Source organism: Giraffa tippelskirchi, chromosome 6 (genome assembly GCF_054371585.1).
Source record: "Giraffa tippelskirchi isolate mGirTip1 chromosome 6, T2T-mGirTip1v1.2.pri, whole genome shotgun sequence".
Taxonomy (NCBI): domain Eukaryota; kingdom Metazoa; phylum Chordata; class Mammalia; order Artiodactyla; family Giraffidae; genus Giraffa; species Giraffa tippelskirchi.
The window spans coordinates 31,247,422-31,266,807 of record NC_137280.1 but is presented as its reverse complement, the minus strand read 5'-3'; the positions used below and the strand labels follow the sequence as shown (position 1 = coordinate 31,266,807).

Below are 19,386 nucleotides of genomic sequence, written 5' to 3'. Positions count from 1 at the left end.
GGACAGCAAGATTCCCCATGAGAGAAATCTCGGCGCCGACATGAGAACCTGGATTGCTAGATTCCAAGTCTTTTCTTTACTACTATTGCAAGTTGGTAGAATCTGACTTGTGCTTATTTTATAACTAAGTTGTACATTGACAGATGTTTAAGAAGGACCCGTTTTAAAAAGCTCATCCTATACAATCGTGTGTGCACTGTCAGTTGCTTGTAATTGCTCCCTATCTCCACTTTCCTATCCCTTTAAAATAAATGTTAAATTTACTTCTGGCTCCTGTTTTACTGGTAATATTAGAATTTTTCATTCATAAATTACATTTGATTAAATTTTACTAGCCAAATCAGTGATTTTACTTTAAAAGAGTTGTGAAATTTTAAGACAGAGATCATAGTAGTGGTTCTATCCCAGTTTTATGTGGTTGATAGAAATCTGTTAACTGGCTAGAAAGGGGATCTCTTATATGCTTGGGAGTGAAAAAGTTAAGAGACGAGATAATTGATACAGGATCACCGTATTAATTGTATACTGCTGCTGCTTGAGACCATCATGTTGTATATAAAAAGAAAACTTCAAAAAGCACTTAATTCTGAGTAGTTGATGAGTTGGCTGCTATCTTTTATCATGAGAAATATAACTTTCTTTGGAATAAGCAGATTTATAATTTCTTTACCTAGTAACAGGTGTTGAAAAGACCATGTCCATCTGAGGAAGGTTCTTTTATACTCTTTGATCTCGAATTTTGTTTGGTTTGTAAAACCATAGCACTGTGACCAAGGAAATTACATTTAACCCACTTTGGCTAAAACCTGATTAAAAATTTTAAAAATGAAATGGTTGGATTTTGAGTTAAACAGGTATGTTTAAGTGCATTTATTATACAGAAATAGCTTGACTATTACACTAACTATAAAATTTTCTCCTGTTTTACATATTTGCTACTCATTATTGGGCTATATTGCTTTTTAAAATACATTATTATTTATTGTATTGTCAATTTGCACTGATTTTCCTGGTAATATGGCTTTGAGTTAATAATATACATTATAGTCATTAACAATAAAAGTTAATCCAACTGTTCCGTTCCATACATGCTGATTAACATAAAACTTATCTAATAAATAATATCGATTACTTAACGTAAAGGAACTCCCAGACAAGAAAAAAATTCTTTTTAAAATTTAGCACATGCAGCAGGGAGCACCAGATGAAGGCAAAAATGAATTCTTATATTTTTAATCAGCTGCAGCTTGTGTCCTATTCATACTTAAATTTATGTGGTAGTTAACTGTTTCCCCGTTAGTTCTAAAAGCTTTGTTGAAGACACTGATAACTACTCTCAACTTATTCATTCAAACAAAACTTCTTACAGCCAACCAATTTAGTAATTACGTAAGTTTCTTCTTAAAAGAGACCACATTTAATAAATAGTTACTTGTTTGCAGTAAGGCATTATTATTATTATTACTGTTAATATTACTATTAACATTATTACTATTATACTATAATAATATACTATATTATTACTAACATACTATACTATTATTACTATTACTATTATTTTTTAATACTGTTTCTATAAAATGTTTTTTGGTTAATGAGAAAAGGAATGCCTTAATGATTTGAAACCTTAATTTGTTTTCTTTATGTGTAAAGTGAATGAATTTAAAAATCTGGAAAAATGTTCCCTTTAGATAAGAAATAGCTGTACAGAAATTTGTTTCCAAAAAGGCTTGTTTTTTCATTTAGATGATGTCATTAAACAGCTGTTCTTTTGTCCCCCTCATGCCCATCATCTAGTCCAATATCAGATGGAGATGATGCGGAGCCTTCGCCATGTAAACATCGACCATCTCCACGTGGGCTGGTACCAGTCCACATACTATGGCTCGTTCGTCACCCGGGCCCTTCTGGATTCTCAGTTCAGTTACCAGCATGCCATTGAAGAGTCTGTCGTTCTCATTTACGGTTAGTAGGAGTTTCCTTTATTATTCTTTTCTTCCCTTAATAATATTGCTACTACTATTTTTGCTTTCTGTCTTTTTGCCTCTAAGAGCAGCCTGGCAGGCCTTCCCAAGTAAATACCAACCCTGTTTCTGCAGCAGCCTCAGCAGCAGCTAAGTCTAGACAGGGTTTCCTTCTTTCTGTTTATTTTTCTTGCTATCAGAGCCCTGATGTGTACATTTTGGAATGCTGGAGTAGCTGCTTCATTTTTATTCCTCCATCTCCCCTCCCTCATTTGAAGGGGCTGGTGGAACTAGACCAGATGTCTAACAAACCCCGATTGCTAGAGTGTCTGGCTCTGTACGTGACTGACCAATCATAACACAGCATGCCAAGTTTTTTTTTTTTTTTTTTTAATACCTCTGACAGCAGCGTACAAAACCTGGACTGTTTCTTAGCACAAAGATTTTTTTCTTTTCGGCCTATTTAATGGTGTTTCCTCAAGCTCTCCAGACCAGATGTTCTGTGCTGTATCAGAACTGTAGGCAATTTAACAGCTTTATAGCCTTCCCCCTCCCCAAACACTCACAGTTTGCCATATCTGGCAGACTTGCATATAGTTTCCAGCTGAGAAGTAAATGTAATGTCCTGAGTATCTGTCACAAAAAATACTAATGAATACGATCAATCTTATGAGCTGCCCCCAAATTGTTTCAGTATGTTAACAATTGGATTACAGTAAAGAACAAGTTGTTAAAGTGTACTTATATTGGCTGGAAACATTGCATCATCAGACCTTGATGAATTTTCCACTTGTTTCAATCTATTTTGGTTTTCATTTTATCACCTATTGCTAAAAGTTTCACTGTGTTAAGTTTCAGGCAACATGAATGTTAACACAGGTTTTAGGCGAATATTGGCATGCCGGAGCCGTTATCATGCAGCAAGTGCTAAGCTCTCTTACTCTTGGAGTGTTTAAGCAGTTAGTTTTGACAAAATTAGTTTCTCTAAAACTAAAAAGACACTTGTGATTGCACCTTGACTTTAGTGGTTTTGTTTTTAGAATTTGCTTTAACTAAAAAAATGTGAACAGTGATTATTAGGATGGATAAATTGTTTGCAGGGCCATTCATTTAAATTAGGGACAAAGGAAATACACAAGTGCATCCACTGAATTTTCATAGTTAATATTCATTAGTATTTTCCTTTTAATTATGCAAGAAGTATATAAGATGTGTGGAACATATGCTGTATTTAATTTTTGTCAAGATTGCTGGTTGCAGCTGAGTAGATTTGAAAATAACTGTATTTTGTATCTTATATTTATACTTTCAGGAGGAAGTTATTCTGCCTAGTATAAGTAGGATGATAGTTTTTTGCCTTTTCACTTACCATTTGCTATATTTCTTTGAATCTGCTTCAGATTGTGCTCTGATCTTCATTTATTTTTATTTTAGTCTTCATTTATGTTTATTTTGATCTTCATTTTGCCAAGGTTGTACAATAATTAACATGCTCAGAACCAGTGTCATTTGAGCACTGGTAGTGACAAAATTCTCAGTAATTTCTTTCTCTTTTCCTTATTTGAGATCCCATAAAAACTGCCCAAGGGTCTCTCTCACTAAAGGCATACAGACTGACTCCTAAATTGATGGAAGTTTGTAAAGAAAAGGATTTTTCTCCTGAAGCGTAAGTGTTTGGGGGCCTATAAGGCATATATTAAGGACTGGGTGTTTTTCTTTTAAGATACTAGTGTGCCACATGTATGGAGTCCTCGGTGGTGGTGCAGTAATGCTTCTGCCATGTGGACGGTAGAAGTGTCTGCATGGCTGAGTGCCCCTTGATCTCTCCCTTTCCATGTTTAAACTGTTCTTTATGGAATGTCTCATCTGTTGTTCTCACCATGGGTGAATGCAGTTAGAGTGGGAATTAATTAGCTACTGGATTTGAAGAAATACATGATTAAATAAAAGGAGATGGGATGAGTGTTCAGCGGCTGTCAGATTGTAAGCTCTGTGTCAGAACACTTGTGAGCCATTTGTCTTATTTTCTGACCTCCTGTTTTATTGTGGGGGGACAGGGTGTGGAAAGATACGACGTTTTAAGGGTTTAGTAAGCAGGGTGGCTTTTGGGAAATTTTATGGGTGACAGGAATGCAGAGAACTAATTGTTAAAGCTGTTTTGTGATCCTGCATAATGGCACTGGGATATTTACATTAAAATTTTTTAAAATTCAGAAGTCTTTCATTTTCAGTTAATTATAGGAATATGTATTTCTTAATAAATTAAAGTTAGTGGCTTTGACTTCATTTGGGACAGACAGTTCATGACTAATTTCCCATTTGGCGTCTCAAGAAATTAAGATATAAAGAATTTTAAAAGAAAAGCTAACTCAAGAACATCTCCAGGGTATGGTAATTATAATTAAACTGTGAGAAGTTGCATTCTTGCTGTGTTTTCAACCATTGTGTGTGGAATATCCTGTGAGTGTCCTGCTCGTTGTTAATCTCTTGAGTTCAGTTGGTTTTTAAAGTGAACTTTCCGAGAATGAGAATATTTCTCTTTTCTAGCTGTTTATTTTAAATATTTTAGGTATAGATTATATAGCATAATTTCTTATGACATTTGCATTTTTTAGTATGTGAAATTTCAAAAATACCTGATTATGAAGAAAGAATAGTTTCTTTGGCTAAGAGTTTTATTTTCTGGTCTTACAGCTCCAACTCAGATCATTTTCCAAATTGTTCAAATCACTCAACTTGTGCTTGATTCTGTAAATCTCTAGTTTCTCTCCCTTTTGTAAAGAGTGCTAATGAAACAAACAAAAACCCCGAAGAGGGCCTGTAATTAGGAAAAATGTAAAATGTATGAAATAGTCACTTTAACACTTACTTCTGACCACCAGACTATAAAGTATTTTTAACATGCTTCGCAGATTGAAAAAGGGAAATATCACCTTTGAGCACATGTTTGAAGAAGTGCCGATTGTAATTAAAAATTCACATCTGATCAACGTTCTAATGTGGGAGCTAGAGAAGAAGTCAGCTGTAGCAGACAAGCATGAATTGCTCAGTCTTGCTAGCAGGTAAGCAACCCTGTCTCATGAAAAGTCCCCTTTTTTTTAAAATCACTTTCTGCAAAAGATTTTTTAACTTAGACTTTACCTGTGAAACAAGGGGGAAAAATGACTTAAGCATGTTGGGAGGTTCTTAAGACATAGTAACAGCCCGTAGTACTTGTCAAACTCTGCTCAAATCCCAGGAAGAACACCATGAAAGTGAAAGTGTTAGTCTCTTAATTGTGTCGGACTCTTGGCGACCCCATGGACTGTAGAACCCAGACTCCTCAGTCCATGGGGTTCTCCAGGCAAGAATACTGGAGTGGGTTGCCATGCCCTTCTCCAAGGGATCTTCCCAACTCAGGGAATGAACCCAGGTCTCCAGCATTGCAGGCATACTCTTTACTGTTTGAGCCACGAGGGAAGCCCAGAAGAGCACCATGGTTATTGATAAAGTGAGATAAGGTTTGAATACTAATTACCTCCTGTCATTATAGGAACCTCAGCTGCCTTGCTGTGTCATTTTTGCTTTGAGATGGTAAATGCCCATGAAGGAGGGGTTTTTTGATGTGGCTCAGCCTTATTTATTGTACACTGACATTAGAGGCTATGGTATTATGTCTGGATACTTAATAATGCTTAGGAGAAAACCAGAAATGCTTGTTTGTTTTACTGAGGCACTTGCCCTTGTTCAGATGTAGACTCTGTTGAGCAGTAAACTTTCCACTTGAATTTTCAACCAAAATTAGAACTTTCTGAACCTGACACTGGCTTTTGCTCTCTTAGACAGTGGTGACGTAATGTGCCTCATCCTGACTGCCTTAGCTATCTAGTTGCCAAGATACTATTTATTATATTGGTAAGTTGCTGACTAAGGTGTTCCAAAACAGGGTCTTTCCTTTATGAAATTAATGTTTCATTTCCCCTCATTTATTGCTTTTAACAGAAATATGAACAGAGTCAAGTATATATATATATAGCCCCTCCTAAATGCTCTTTAAGCTTGGTGCTAGTGATTGTTCTGTGGTGGGAGGAAGCTAACAGCAGGTAGGTATAGGTAAACTATGAATATGCAGTTGCTGAATGGCTGAGAAAAACAAGGTGTGTTTTCTTAAAGCAACCAGCTTGGAACAGAAACTCAGGTATTCATCAGAGTTTTAGTTATCCCAGATAGAAACTTTACAAAAGAATATACAGGCTTTGTGCTTCTTCAGTGTAAGACAAGTGAAGATAAACCTGGAAGGACCTGTGTACCCAGTGCTCTTGTCCATGCACCAGGATGGGTTGGGCTGTGGTTGAAGAACCACCTTCCCATTGCATGAACTCGTCACAGAGACCATTAGAAAGTCTTTACAGGGGAAGGAGATGGAAACTGGATGGTAAACGGAGTGCTAAGTAATATAGCCAGGTTGCAAGGCTCATTTGGCACTAGAGAGTGTACTGTTTGACTGCAAACATACATTCATAATAGTCCTTTAATTTGTCTCTTTTAGAAGGTCATATTTTTCTTCATTGCTTTCACAAACACACTCGGCACACCTGTATTTAAAGCACTGAGCTAAGAACCTTTTTCAACATGCAAGGTTACAATTTGATGTATTAAGTATATAGTTATATAATAATTTTAAATTTACTATGTGAAAGCTTTTGCTTATATAATTTATGTCTTCACCTTTTCCCAAGCTTCCTTTATTGATCATACAAAACAAATACAGCCCTTCTCTGCTTTCCCATTACCAGTGAGCTGGTCTGCAATGTCTGTCTGTCCAAAGCAGCATTTATAATAGCCAAGAAACTGTTCCTAGTTCACCATAGCAACTAAGATCAGGACAAATGTTTATTTTATTATAGTTTTTATCTTCTGTATTTTATGTGAAATAGGAAAAGGCCTTTGCTTTCCAAGCTATTTAAAAGGGTAAATTGGTATTCCTTTGGGGAGAAAAAAAGAAGCAACCTTGAAGCTGTGCTTATATTAATGGACTGCTACATTGACCCGAATTGATAATACTAATTTAAAACACTGAAATAAATGTAACCTTCATGCCTCTCAAATTTTAATTTCGAACATTAGTAGCACGATGATGTTAATCATCATTTGCCAGACAATTTTTTTCCTAAGAAACTGCCTCAGAAATCATTCTGAAGTAGCTCCTTAAACATTCTGCTTGGTCTTGCTTTTCACAACCCATATGTGTGTATCAGTTTTTTGATTTACCTGATAAATTTGCTTTATGCCATGAATAAAACATACTATATTCCCTTCCATTTGAAAAATTCTGATTCTTAATTTTATTAGATGGAAGTTTTGGTATGGTTATTTCATAACAGCCTTTATTAATTTTTAAAAATGTGTCACACAAGCCTTCAGTTTTTCATACATGAAAAAAAAATCTGTTTTTATTTCCTCTTTAAAAAGGTAAACTAAGTGTGGGCAACATACCTGAAGGATAATAAGGACAAATTGACACTGCAGCCAGAGCAGACTTATCACTGTGCATCTTCGTTCACATCTGTTTAAGTTATCTGTTTCCAGTTCTTTGTTTCCTAGGCAATAAAAGAAAAGACTATATTATTGAAACTCTGAACAGTAACTCTGTTTCAGTATTCTGGTTGCACTGGTACTGAAAAGATCCCCATAAAGTTGCTCTTGGTAATGTACCTGATTCCCTATGAATGTTATCTGTGAAATAGTTCTGTATTATTGTTAATTCCTTTTGCCCTTCAAGACCTGAACTGTGCAGATTTTCAAGTATTTCTTGCTGGTTAGATTCTGAAGAGCATTATGGTAATAGAATTTTAGGAAATGTTTACAGTCCACATACCTGTGCCTGTGCTCTTCCCCTGTAACATATAGCACGTGATGTTGGTACTTTACATGAAAGACAGTTTTTGATGGTGAGGAAAGGTCTATTCTGGTAGTACCTTTCTTGTTGCTGAAATTGGTGCAGTCAGACTCCTGGATACAAGATCTGGAAACAAATACTAGATCTTTCTCTGCAATGGCAGTAATTATCAGTGGCTTTTTCCTGTGTCTCTACTCTCTCCTCCATCACCCAGTCAAGGATTGGGGCTGACCTTTCCTTTCTCTGGATTTCTTTGCACTTCAGGATATAAATGACTTATATAACAAATAATCCTGTAGTGAATTACAGTATTTCATAAAGTTCTTTGGGCCTCAGTTCTTTCACTGGTGAACATGAGAGTTCAGGGTCTCCATGAGGTCTCATCTGGTCTCTTTTTCTGCACCCTTTTTCCTGAGTATCTCTAGTTCCTCTCTGTACTGGTTCTTTTCTGTTACATTTGTTGACTGGCTTTCCCCATTTAAAAAAAAAATTTTTTTTTTAAATGCTTGACTGTTGAGAAAAATTTAAAGAATGATAAATCATACAATAAACATGCATAAACCTTTACTTGTATACCTTTGCACCCACTCTCTTTGTAGACATAAATGGATTTCTTCCCTGAACCATTTGAAAATAAATTGCAGACCTGATACTTAACCCCTAAATAATTGGACGTGCATCTCCTAAGAATAAGTAAGGGCATTTAAACTTGTTTAAGCTTCTCTCATCTTAAAAGACGAAGTTCCAAAAAGAACACCTTTTGATCTTTGCCAGTTTATCCATTTCCTTTCACCATTTACTTCATTTTTTCTTTTTTTTTCTTTACAAACTTCTTAGTAGAATTTTCCGCATGTCGCTGTGTGTATTTACTCTTTTCCCACTTACCCTAAACACTCAGTGTTCCATCTATTCTGTGATAGATTTTTTGCTTAAGCCACACAAGATGACTATCACAATATTGCTGGATATGGTTGACTCTTAAGCATTTAATGTGTTGATAACACCTTCTTCTTGAAATATTTTGAGTCTAGGATTCTACTACTGGGTTGCTTGTCATTCTCCACAGTCAGCCTTCCTCTGCTCATCCCTAAATATGTGTTCCTTGGGGTCTGTCTTCCTGTGTGTGATTCCTGGGGTGATCTCATCTACATCCTTGTCTTTGGCTACCTTCTGTCAGGGCCTCATTATTTCTTTTCCTGATGACTTTCACAGTCTCTTAATTTCCTGCTTCTGACCTTTTCCTCTTTCATTGCAGTTATCTTGCTAAAAGTAAAATGTATGATCACATTACTCCTTTGCTTAGAATTTTTGGCTGAGTCCCCTTTGTCCTTAGAATAGAATCCAGGCTTCTAGCCCTAGCTTCCAAGATTCTCTGCTGTGTGACTGTTTGCCTCTTCAGATTCATTGCTCTCTTTTTTTACCCTATCTTGCCCTTCCGAGCTTCTGATGTACTGAGTTACTTGCGGTTCTGCAGATGTATCACGCTTTTCATGCCAGTGTCTCTGAACAGGCTTCCTACACACAGTATCTGAAGTGTCCCTCATGTTCCTTGTCTTCAACTCACATCTCCAACTCCTTCAAACACTCAAAATTCAGCTGTCACATAATCTGGAGAGTCTTCATCTGATCCTGTCAAACTGTCTTTTATGCTTCTCTTCTGTTATAGAGTCTGCCACCACTGTGTTGTACTTCTCTTTCTGTGTTCCTTTCTTCTCAGTAGAATGTTTTGAGTGTGACTGTGAAAGTAAGTATATACTCAGTTATGTTGGAAGAATGCATGCGAGAGGACACAGTGTTGTTAAATTTCAAAAGTTATTTGGAAAGCAGTGTAAGTAATCAGTCGATCTGGACATTTGATTAGATATTGGGGGAAAAATCATTTTTATTCCTCATCTTGCACTATCACCTCAAATTACAGATGAATTAAAATCAGACTATTAAGAAATTGTAAGAAAACAGAGTGAATACTTAATCTGATTTCCAAGGAAAAAGAAATGTCAGAAAGTTAAAGGTGATTCACAAAATTATAATAAGATAAATATGAAGTAAGATTTAATTTGCAAAAAGCACGTGATTTTTAGGTTAGGTCATTAGGCCATGCTACTATATTGAGGTAAGGTTGGTAGTGCCAGACCTAGAATTAAAAGATTAGTTTACACACACCCACAGAAACCAGATCTGTGCTCTTTCTACTATTTAAGTAAAGAGTCAAAGCTTTCTTTTTTTTTTTTAGGTTACAGATGGAATCCATATAGAATTCATGTTTTAGCTGGATTTAGTTTTACTCATTGCCAGGATTCCCATTCTGTTTCTTCCTCAGTCTCTTTTCTCTCTAAGTGCTGTAACCAACCAGTCAGCTGCTCAGGCCAGGAAACTGAGAGTCACCCTTGATTCCCCTCAGTTCTGCCCATATTCCTCCATGCTAACTGCTGCTGGGCTCGTCCATGCCACTACTGCTACTGTCCAGTACCACAGTAGGTTCTGTGTGTTTGTGCAGTTTTAAAGGTAGAGATAAAATTCACAGAAAATGAAGGCACCATTTTAACCATTTTTAAAGAATACATTTTTAGTATATTTGCAGTATTGTGCAATCAGTACCAATTCTCATCCCCCATCCCCTTGCAGTCACTTGTTACTTTCTGTCTCTGTAGATTTGCCTCTTCTGGACATTTCATATAAATGGAACCATATTATAAGTGGCTTTTTGTGTCTGGTTTCTTTCACTTAGTGTAATGCCTTGAAGTTTCATTCATAGATCAATACTTTATTCTCTTTATGATGCAGTAGTATTCCATTATATGAATGTATCACAATTTGTTCATCCTTTTTTTTGTTCCCATTTTCTGGCTGTTTTGAGTAATGCAGGTATTAACATACACGTATGAGTTTCTGTGCGAGCATGATTTTTCAGAAGGGCATGGCAAACCACTTCAATATTCTTGCCTTGAGAACCCCATGAACAGTATGGAAAGGCAAAAAGATAGGACACTGAAAGATGAACTCCCGAGGTCAGTAGGTGCCCAATATGCTAATGGAGATCAGTGGAGAAATTACTCCAGAAAGAATGATGGGATGGAGCCAAAGCAAAAACGATACCCAACTGTGGATGTGACTGGTGATAGAGTGGGCAAGAATCCCTTAGAAGAAATGGAGTAGCCATCATGGTCAACAAAAGAGTCCAAAATGCAGTACTTGGATGCAATCTCAGAAACGACAGAATGATCTCTGTTCGTTTCCAAGGCAAACCATTCAATATCACGGTAATCCAAGTCTATGCCCCGACCAGTAACGCCGAAGAAGCTGAAGTTGAACGGTTCTATGAAGACCTACAAGACCTTCTAGAACTAACACCCCAAAAAGATGTCCTTTTCATTATAGGGGACTGGAATGCAAAAGTAGGAAGTCAAGAAACACCTGGCGTAACAGGCAAGTTTGGCCTTGGAGTACAGAATGAAGCAGGGCAAAGGCTAATAGAGTTTTGCCACGAGAACACACTGGTAATAGCAAACACCCTATTCCAACAACACAAGAGAAGACCCTACACGTGGACATCACCAGATGGTCAACACCGAAATCAGATTGATTATATTCTTTGCAGCCAAAGATGGAGAACCTCTATACAGTCAGCAAAAACAAGACCAGGAGCAGACTGTGGCTCGGATCATGAACTGCTTATTGCCAAATTCAGACTTAAATTGAAGAAAGTAGGGAAAACCACTAGACCATTCAGGTATGACCTAGATCAAATCCCTTATGAGTATACAGTGGAAGTGACAAATAGATTTAAGGGACTAGACCTGATAGACAGAGTGCCTGATGAACTATGGACAGAGGTTCGTGACATTGTACAGGAGACAGGGATCAAGAAAATCCCCATGGAAAAGAAATGCAAAAAAGCAAAATGGCTGTCTGAAGAGGCCTTACAGATAGCTGGGAAGAGAAGAGAAGCGAAAAGCAAAGGAGAAAAGGAAAGATATTCCCATCTGAATGCAGAGTTGCAAAGAATAGCAAGGAGAGATAAGAAAGCCTTCCTCAGCGGTCAGTGCAAAGAAGTAGAGGAAAACAACAGATTGGGAAAGACTAGAGATCTCGTCAAGAAAATTAGAGATACCAAAGGAACATTTCATGCAAAGATAGGCTCGATAAAGGACAGAAATGGTATGGACCTAACAGAAGCAGAAGCTATTAAGAAGAGGTGGCAAGAACACACAAAAGAACTGTACAAAAAAGATCTTCACGACCCAGGTAATCACGATGGTGTGATCACTCACCTAGAGCCAGACATCCTGGAATGTGAAGTCAAGTGGGCGTTAGACAGCATCACTACTAAGAAAGCTAGTGGAGGTGATGGAATTCCAGTTGAGCTATTTCAAATCCTCAAAGGTGATGCTGTGAAAGTGCTGCACTCGATAGGCCAGCAAATTTGGAAAACTCAGCAGTGGCCACAGGACTGGAAAAGGTCAGTTTTCGTTCCAATCCCAAAGAAAGGCAATGCCAAACAATGCTCAAACTACCGCACAATTGCACTCATCTCACATGCTAGTAAAGTAATGCTCAAAATTCTCCAAGCCAGGCTTCAGCAATATGTGAACCGTGAACTTCCAGATGTTCAAGCTGGTTTTAGAAAAGGCAGACGAACCAGAGATCCAATTGCCAATATCCACTGGGTCATCAAAAAAGCAAGAGAGTTCCAGAAAAACATCTATTTCTGCTTTATTGACTATGCCAAAGCTTTCGACTGTGTGGATCACAATAAACTGTGGAAAATTTGAAAGAAATGGGAATACCAGACCACCTGACCTGTCTCTTGAGAAACCTGTATGCAGGTCAGGAAGCAACAGTTAGAACTGGACATGGAACAACAGACTGGTTCCAAATAGGAAAAGGAGTCCGTCAAGGCTGTATATTGTCACCCTGCTTATTTAACTTCTATGCAGAGTACATCATGAGAAACGCTGGGCTGGAAGAAACACAAGCTGGAATCAAGATTGCCAGGAGAAATATCAATAACCTCAGATATGCAGATGACACCACCCTTATGGCAGAAAGTGAAGAAGAACTAAAGAGCCTCTTGATGAAGGTGAAAGAGGAGAGTGAAAAAGTTGGCTTGAAGCTCAACGTTCAGAATACTAAGATCATGGCATCTGGTCCCATCGCTTCATGGCAAATAGATGAGGAAACAGTGGAAACAGTGTCAGACTTTATTTTTTGGGGCTCCTGCTTTTAATATGCTGTCTAGGTTGGTCATAACTTTTCTTCCAAGGAGCAAGCATCTTTTAATTTCATGACTACAATCACCTTCTGCAGTGATTTTGGAGCCCCCAAAAAATAAAGTCTGACACTGTTTCCCCATCTATTTGCCATGAAGTGATGGGACCAGATGCCATGATCTTAGTTTTCTGACTCTTTACCATCTTCTGGTTTCTACTCTCCAGTGTATTCTCTGCATAGCAGCCAGAGTGGTCATTTTAAAACTTAAGGCAAAACATGTCACCAGGGCACCGTTCTTGTTAGAGTCACAGGGTCTTATTCTCACTATGTTGTTGGAGTGTTGCATGGACAGCCAACAGTTCCTCATATGTGTTTGTGTGACCTCCCTAACCTATCTCTGTGCTCCTCCCATGCCAGGCCTCCGTATTTTAAAATCTGTCTAGTTGTTGCCCGTCTCAGGCCTTCAGCACTTGTGCTTTCTTCCACCTAGAATACTTTTTTTGCGTGGCTGATTCCTTCTAATCCTTTGCTTTCAACCTGTCATCTTCTAAAAGAAATATTCTGACCATACTATCTAAGTGTCTGTCTCATCTCTTCCCTTCTTCCTGTCAACTGTAAGCTAGTGAAGACCAAGACTAGGAACGTCTCATTCACTGTTGTCTCCTTATTTGCTAATAACACTGAGGCTGGAACATAATAGTCATTTCGTAAATAGCCTTTTGGAATGAATGAATGAATCCTGTTTGTCAGCTAGTTATTTTTAGAGTACATCTATGTGTAGTGGGCCTTACCATGGTAGGAGATGGTAGCGGGAGGAAATCAATGAATATGATTGGCATTGTACAAACCCTTAGCATCACTTTATAAGAAGATTTTGGTAAGTAAGCTATGGTAGAAATTTCTGGAGAGGAAAAGATGAAAAATGACTGTATTTCAGATTCTGGGAAGGGCAGAGGGAAAGGAGCCCTCTTCATTTGGCCTTGCAGAATAAATGCTGTTGTTACTCTTTCGGAACCTGCTAGGTAGAGAAATCACGTGCCAGAAGTCTCAAGTCTCTTTGCCCGGTTCTTCCTTTCTGTGACTTCTGGTCTGAATGTCTGGAACACAGTTGGGGAGGGCCGTGGTGGAGATAAGGAAGTGCACTCAGGAGTACTGAGCTTAGGTTAAACTTTGTTGTTCCAAAAGTACACATTTTAGATAACCCTGCTAGATACGTTTAACTGTTCACTGCTCTGACATGTGTGTATGCTCTGACAGTAAGAAACTGAACTATTTCAAATACCATTGTAGTTATAGTTGTGGGTTTGATACAAAAAGTTTAATAACATGCTGACTCACATTCTTTCCTCCACCCTTGCTTTCTTGTATATTTGTGCTTTTTTTTTTTTTAAGCAAATGGCAGATCAATTTAATATCTCTAAACTGCTTCGAGTGATAGCAGAGCTTTAACTTTAAAAGTTCGACATGTCAGTATCAGTACTTTATATTTCAGCAATCACTTGGGGAAGACACTCCAGTTGCTGATGGACAGAGTGGATGAAATGAGCCAAGATATAGTTAAATATAACACATACATGAGGAACACGAGTAAACAGCAGCAGCAGAAACATCAGGTTGGTATTTGGGAAAATTTAGCTAACATAGAATTCATGTCTAAGTGTGATGCTTCAAGAGTCATCTTTAAAATGATCTAAATTAATAAATCATTGACTCTTAGCTGGTAACTGTATCATATTTTAAAAGATTATTCTTTATATAGTATGTTCCTAATAGATTATTTGCAAGTTGTACTTAAAAATGAAGTCTTAAAGAGAGCTAGTATTTTAAGCTCAGATGGTAATGCCAAGGTTATGCAAATAAGGGCTACATTTATTGAGAAAATTGGGCAGAGCGATTCTGGAGGGTCACAGCTCGTTTCTTCACTAACTATAATTGGTCTGCTAGTGGCTTACTGCAGTACAGTTAGCAATCTTCAGTTCATTTAAAAAACTGAGCAGTTGTGATTAAGAGCAAGCAACTTTGATAGGAAATAATAGACCAACTGCTGTGAAATAGATAGTATAATACAGAAAAAGCCCTAGGATTACCTGGGTGTTCTCATATGCACATCCATACTGCTCTGGCCAGTCATTCTTTTCTTTGTCAGTGTTGCCTGAAGGCCACATGATTAATTCTCACAGTTCCTGGAATACTGTTTTGGACTTTATTGCTCCAGAATATTGTTAGCATTTGGTTCATAGATAAGTTGATTCCAGAATGTACATCCATGTGAGTGTTTGACTAGTCGGTTCATTACAGTGTACTTTAGGTGTTGGTAACTATAGAATTCTAAGCACAACTAAGTGGTTCTGAGAGTATTTTATTTAAAAATTAATTTCAGTGTTCATATATTTACTGAAATTTAAAATATATTATTTCAGCATATATAAAATACACTAAAAAGCACATATATGTTTATAAAATACCCTTTTTTTTTGACTGAAAAGGTGGTAATGGTGAATGTCTCTGGGGAGAATAAAACTATATTGATCCATTCTCCTATTGGCCCTTCCTGTAGTTCAGACTCAACTGGAAGATCAAGTTGAGAATCTGTCACCAATGAGACAGTTGATTCTGGGAACCAATTTTAAGAGAGTTTTTTTAGAATTCTAATATGTCATAAATTTTTACCTTGACATTTGTTCTTAGCACCATTCATAACCCTTTTTAGATTTGTCTAGCTTCTATTCTCATGCCTCATAGTAAATAGAAATCTTCTCAAGGCAAGTTACTTCCCTTCTTTAGGAATCTAAGAACTTAAAATTTTTACTAGCCTACCCTGGTTTCTCATTACCTGACCTTTGAAGGCTGTGTATGGGCTATTACTCCCTTTGCTGTTTTAAGCAGTTCACAGCTATTACCATCTTGATTGTAATTAGAACTGTAAGTTTATAGTTGGTCTATATCTTTGTATATACACCCATGTTTTCTGCATTGAATCATAGAATCCAGAGTTTGAAAGTTTTTGAAGCATCATCTGAGCTAATATTCATTCTCAGCTGTGGCACTAAAGCACAGATGATTATCTGTTGTTAAGAATAATAATAGTATTTACTACTATAATAATAGTATGTTATTATAGTGATGTTATAATAGTAACATCATCAATATTATTGTTCTTTTGGTCAATGGAGATAAAGTTGAAAAAATTCTACACTGTGGTATTTCATTACTTAGTTCTTCAAGTTCGGATGAATCGTACTTGTCATGCTGTTATGACCCTATTGTCATAAATGGTCAAGTTCTTCCCTTTTTGCTCACTCATCTTGAGCTTCTTTGCCTTTGAAGCCCCCTCACGTAATGATTTGCTTTTCCAAATCATTAGTTAGATTAGACTCTTAGAACTCAGAATGACACTAGAGTTTGTAACAAAGTTTTCTTTGACCGTCACGACCATTGCCGTATTTAGCCTCTTAGAGGCAAGGATTAGGAGGGGTTGTGTTTATAAAACCGAGATTGGAATTCAAAGCAGTGGGATTTTGCTGATCACATAAGTGAGGGAGGTCTTATTTTTCTCCTCGGGTAGAGAATAGTAACCCAGCCGTCCCCCGTTTGAATTTTAGTATCAGCAGCGTCGCCAGCAGGAGAACATGCAGCGCCAGAGCCGAGGAGAGCCCCCACTCCCCGAGGAGGATCTGTCCAAGCTCTTCAAACCACACCAGCCCCCTGCCAGGATGGATTCTCTGCTCATTGCAGGTACTGTTGGCCTGTGCAGAGCATGGATGGTTTTCTTTATTCTTTAGGAAGCAGAAGACGGTGGGAGGTTCACTAACAGTAAGACAGTGTATTTCAGATGGTTGAATGATGAACTTGAATCTGGCACCTGCGATTTCTGAGATTTAAGAATTTGTCAGTCTCTGTTATTTCTAAGGTCCTTTCAGTGCTTCACTGGGTGTTTATCTTAACAAACACTTCTGAAGTGGGATTATATAAACTTTCTAAAATGAGAAAGTTTTTATTGTGGATCTTCTAACATGGAAGCCAAGAAAAAGTGTTCATCATCTCATAATGCAAAAGATCATTTAGCTGGAACCCCTTTCTTTTGGTGCTCTAGTCTGATTGAGCCTGGCCTGAATGTGGGTATCTGACATGAATTGTAGTTTTTGCCTCAAAGAAGCATCTCCCTTACTTTGACTCATCTTGTAGCAACATGAGTGTAACTCTGGATGGAGTTTCTCAGGGGATACCTAACATTTAACACTGCCTTAAGGTAGTGGAGGCCTTGTGTCCTGTGCTAGGACCTGGTGTTGGATATATAACATTCATGCTCTTACTTAGCTATAATAACTTATTTCTGTGTAAATGTGGTTGAATACTGTTTGTTTCAGTCAGCCAGTTGTGCGAGAGATTTGTTAGTGTGAAAATCCAACTCAAAGAGAAGCTGATCGTCTACAGTTCCTCATTTCTGTTGACATATTTTTAGAGCAGGAGAAAAAAGCTTTCTGGTGCATGTATAAATTAAATTTGGGAAACTGAGACACATTTCTTACCTGAGGTCCAGTTTAAGCAAAATTGTATTTCTTACACTTTTAAGAAATGTGTAACTGTCGCATCAGATCAGATCACTCGTTTGAGGACTTGGGCAGTAATGGAGCCCTCCCCTCACATGGACTCCCCACTCTGGCTCTTGCTTGGCTCTGGGGGCACAGCAGGAGGCTGTTAATATTTCCAGAGCATGGACTGAAAACTCTTGTAGTTGTTAACATCTGGGGCAGGGGGGTCTGGTTAGTTTACCGTTCTTTGATTTTGGTGTCTCCTTTCTACCTGACTGAAAAGAGCTAGTGCTGTTTTCTCACATCGCTTAGTTACAGTGTTGGTCTGATCGGCACTGTCAGTACATTTTGATTGACAACTAACATGTGCTAGTAACTGCTGATTATCTTTTAAAAACTTGTCGTTTTTCTTCATTCTCCATGTAACCAAAAGTGGAAGATAGCTTATCTTCAAAACAACTAACGTTGTTTACTATCCCTTATGAATGAATAGAATTCTTTGCTCTTTTAAAACAATTTTTATTGATGTATAGTTGCTGTACAATATTATGTAAGTAACAGGTGTGCAATCTAACGATTCAGTTTTTTAAGTTTATACTCCATTTATAGTTATTATAAAATATTGGCTATATCCCTGTGTTGTATAGCCTTGTAGCTTATTTTATACCTAATAGTTTGTCCCTCTTATTCCCCTACCTTTGCATCACCCCTCCCCTCTTCCCTCTCTCCACTGGTAACCCCTGGTGTGTTCTCTAAATGTTTGAGTCTGCTTCTTTTTTGTTACTGATTCAAAACATAATAAAATTCTGATGATTCTGTATTATACTGAGTTTATCATGTGACTAGTATTCTAGGTCATTTTGCAATTTGTGGAACATTATGACTCTTTCTCACTTTCCCAAATGCACAGGCCAGATTAACACTTACTGCCAGAACATCAAGGAGTTCACTGCCCAGAACTTAGGCAAGCTCTTCATGGCCCAGGCTCTTCAAGAATACAACAACTAAGAAGAGGAAGTTTCCAGAAAAATAAGTTAACATAGACTCTTGAGATCACACTGGGGCAACTCTCAGAAGAAGCACATTTGAATATTGGAATGTCTTTCTAGCAATTAATAAAATAAAAATAAACCGATCTCGACTGCTTGCTCATTTGGTTTTAGACAATATGTATATATATATATATTATATTTAGCTTCTTATTTTTGTTTTGCTTATACATGTGTATTTCCGAAGATAAAGCAGGCTCGACCAAAAATTTCACCAGTTCACACCTACAGGCTCCGTCACCTTTGTTACCTTTTCGGTGCCACATTTCAACCACCCAGTCCAGTGCTGCTTGTCCCAACGCCTGACCTGGAGGCCCTGGCACCTACTGTGAATTCTGGGATGTCTTTGCTCTCCAGTGAGCGTACCTGGAGCCCAGGCTTCCTGCTCCTGCCCTGGCACCCCTTGTTCTCAGGCCTGGGATCTCTTGGTATACTTCCTATGGCTGGCTTTTCATTTCTTCAGATGATGGTCGGCCAGTCCCCATGCTCATAGGCCATTCACTGGGCACAAGAATTTAAAAAAATAAAAATCATTTTGCTAAAGGACCATGTTTTGTATGAAAACGAAATTCATTCTGTGTGTGTGTGTTTGAATTGAGGGCTTCATGGTTTTTTTTTTATACTATGAAATGTATTAATAATTCTGCTAATAGCAAGTTTTATGAGTGGAGAAAGAGGAATTGAGAAGTAAGTACTACATTGGAAGGGAAAGGACTTTTGTAATAATTTTTTGTTTGAAAGAAAATAAAAAT

At 37.6% G+C, this 19,386-nt stretch overlaps 1 protein-coding gene across 1 annotated transcript in view; it reads left to right on the top strand.

Annotated features, from left to right (window-relative positions):
• EIF3H (eukaryotic translation initiation factor 3 subunit H) overlaps positions 1 to 18,720 on the top strand; it is a 98,096-nt gene extending 79,376 nt beyond the window's left edge. Inside the window, exons 3-8 of the mRNA XM_081505264.1 lie at positions 1,798 to 1,965; positions 3,531 to 3,630; positions 4,877 to 5,026; positions 14,546 to 14,666; positions 16,656 to 16,788; positions 18,496 to 18,720. Of these exons, the coding sequence (XP_081361390.1) occupies positions 1,798 to 1,965; positions 3,531 to 3,630; positions 4,877 to 5,026; positions 14,546 to 14,666; positions 16,656 to 16,788; positions 18,496 to 18,593 (770 nt within the window). The 3' untranslated portion in view covers positions 18,594 to 18,720. The remainder of the gene's footprint in view (positions 1 to 1,797; positions 1,966 to 3,530; positions 3,631 to 4,876; positions 5,027 to 14,545; positions 14,667 to 16,655; positions 16,789 to 18,495) is intronic.
• Positions 18,721 to 19,386: the final 666 nt, after the last annotated feature.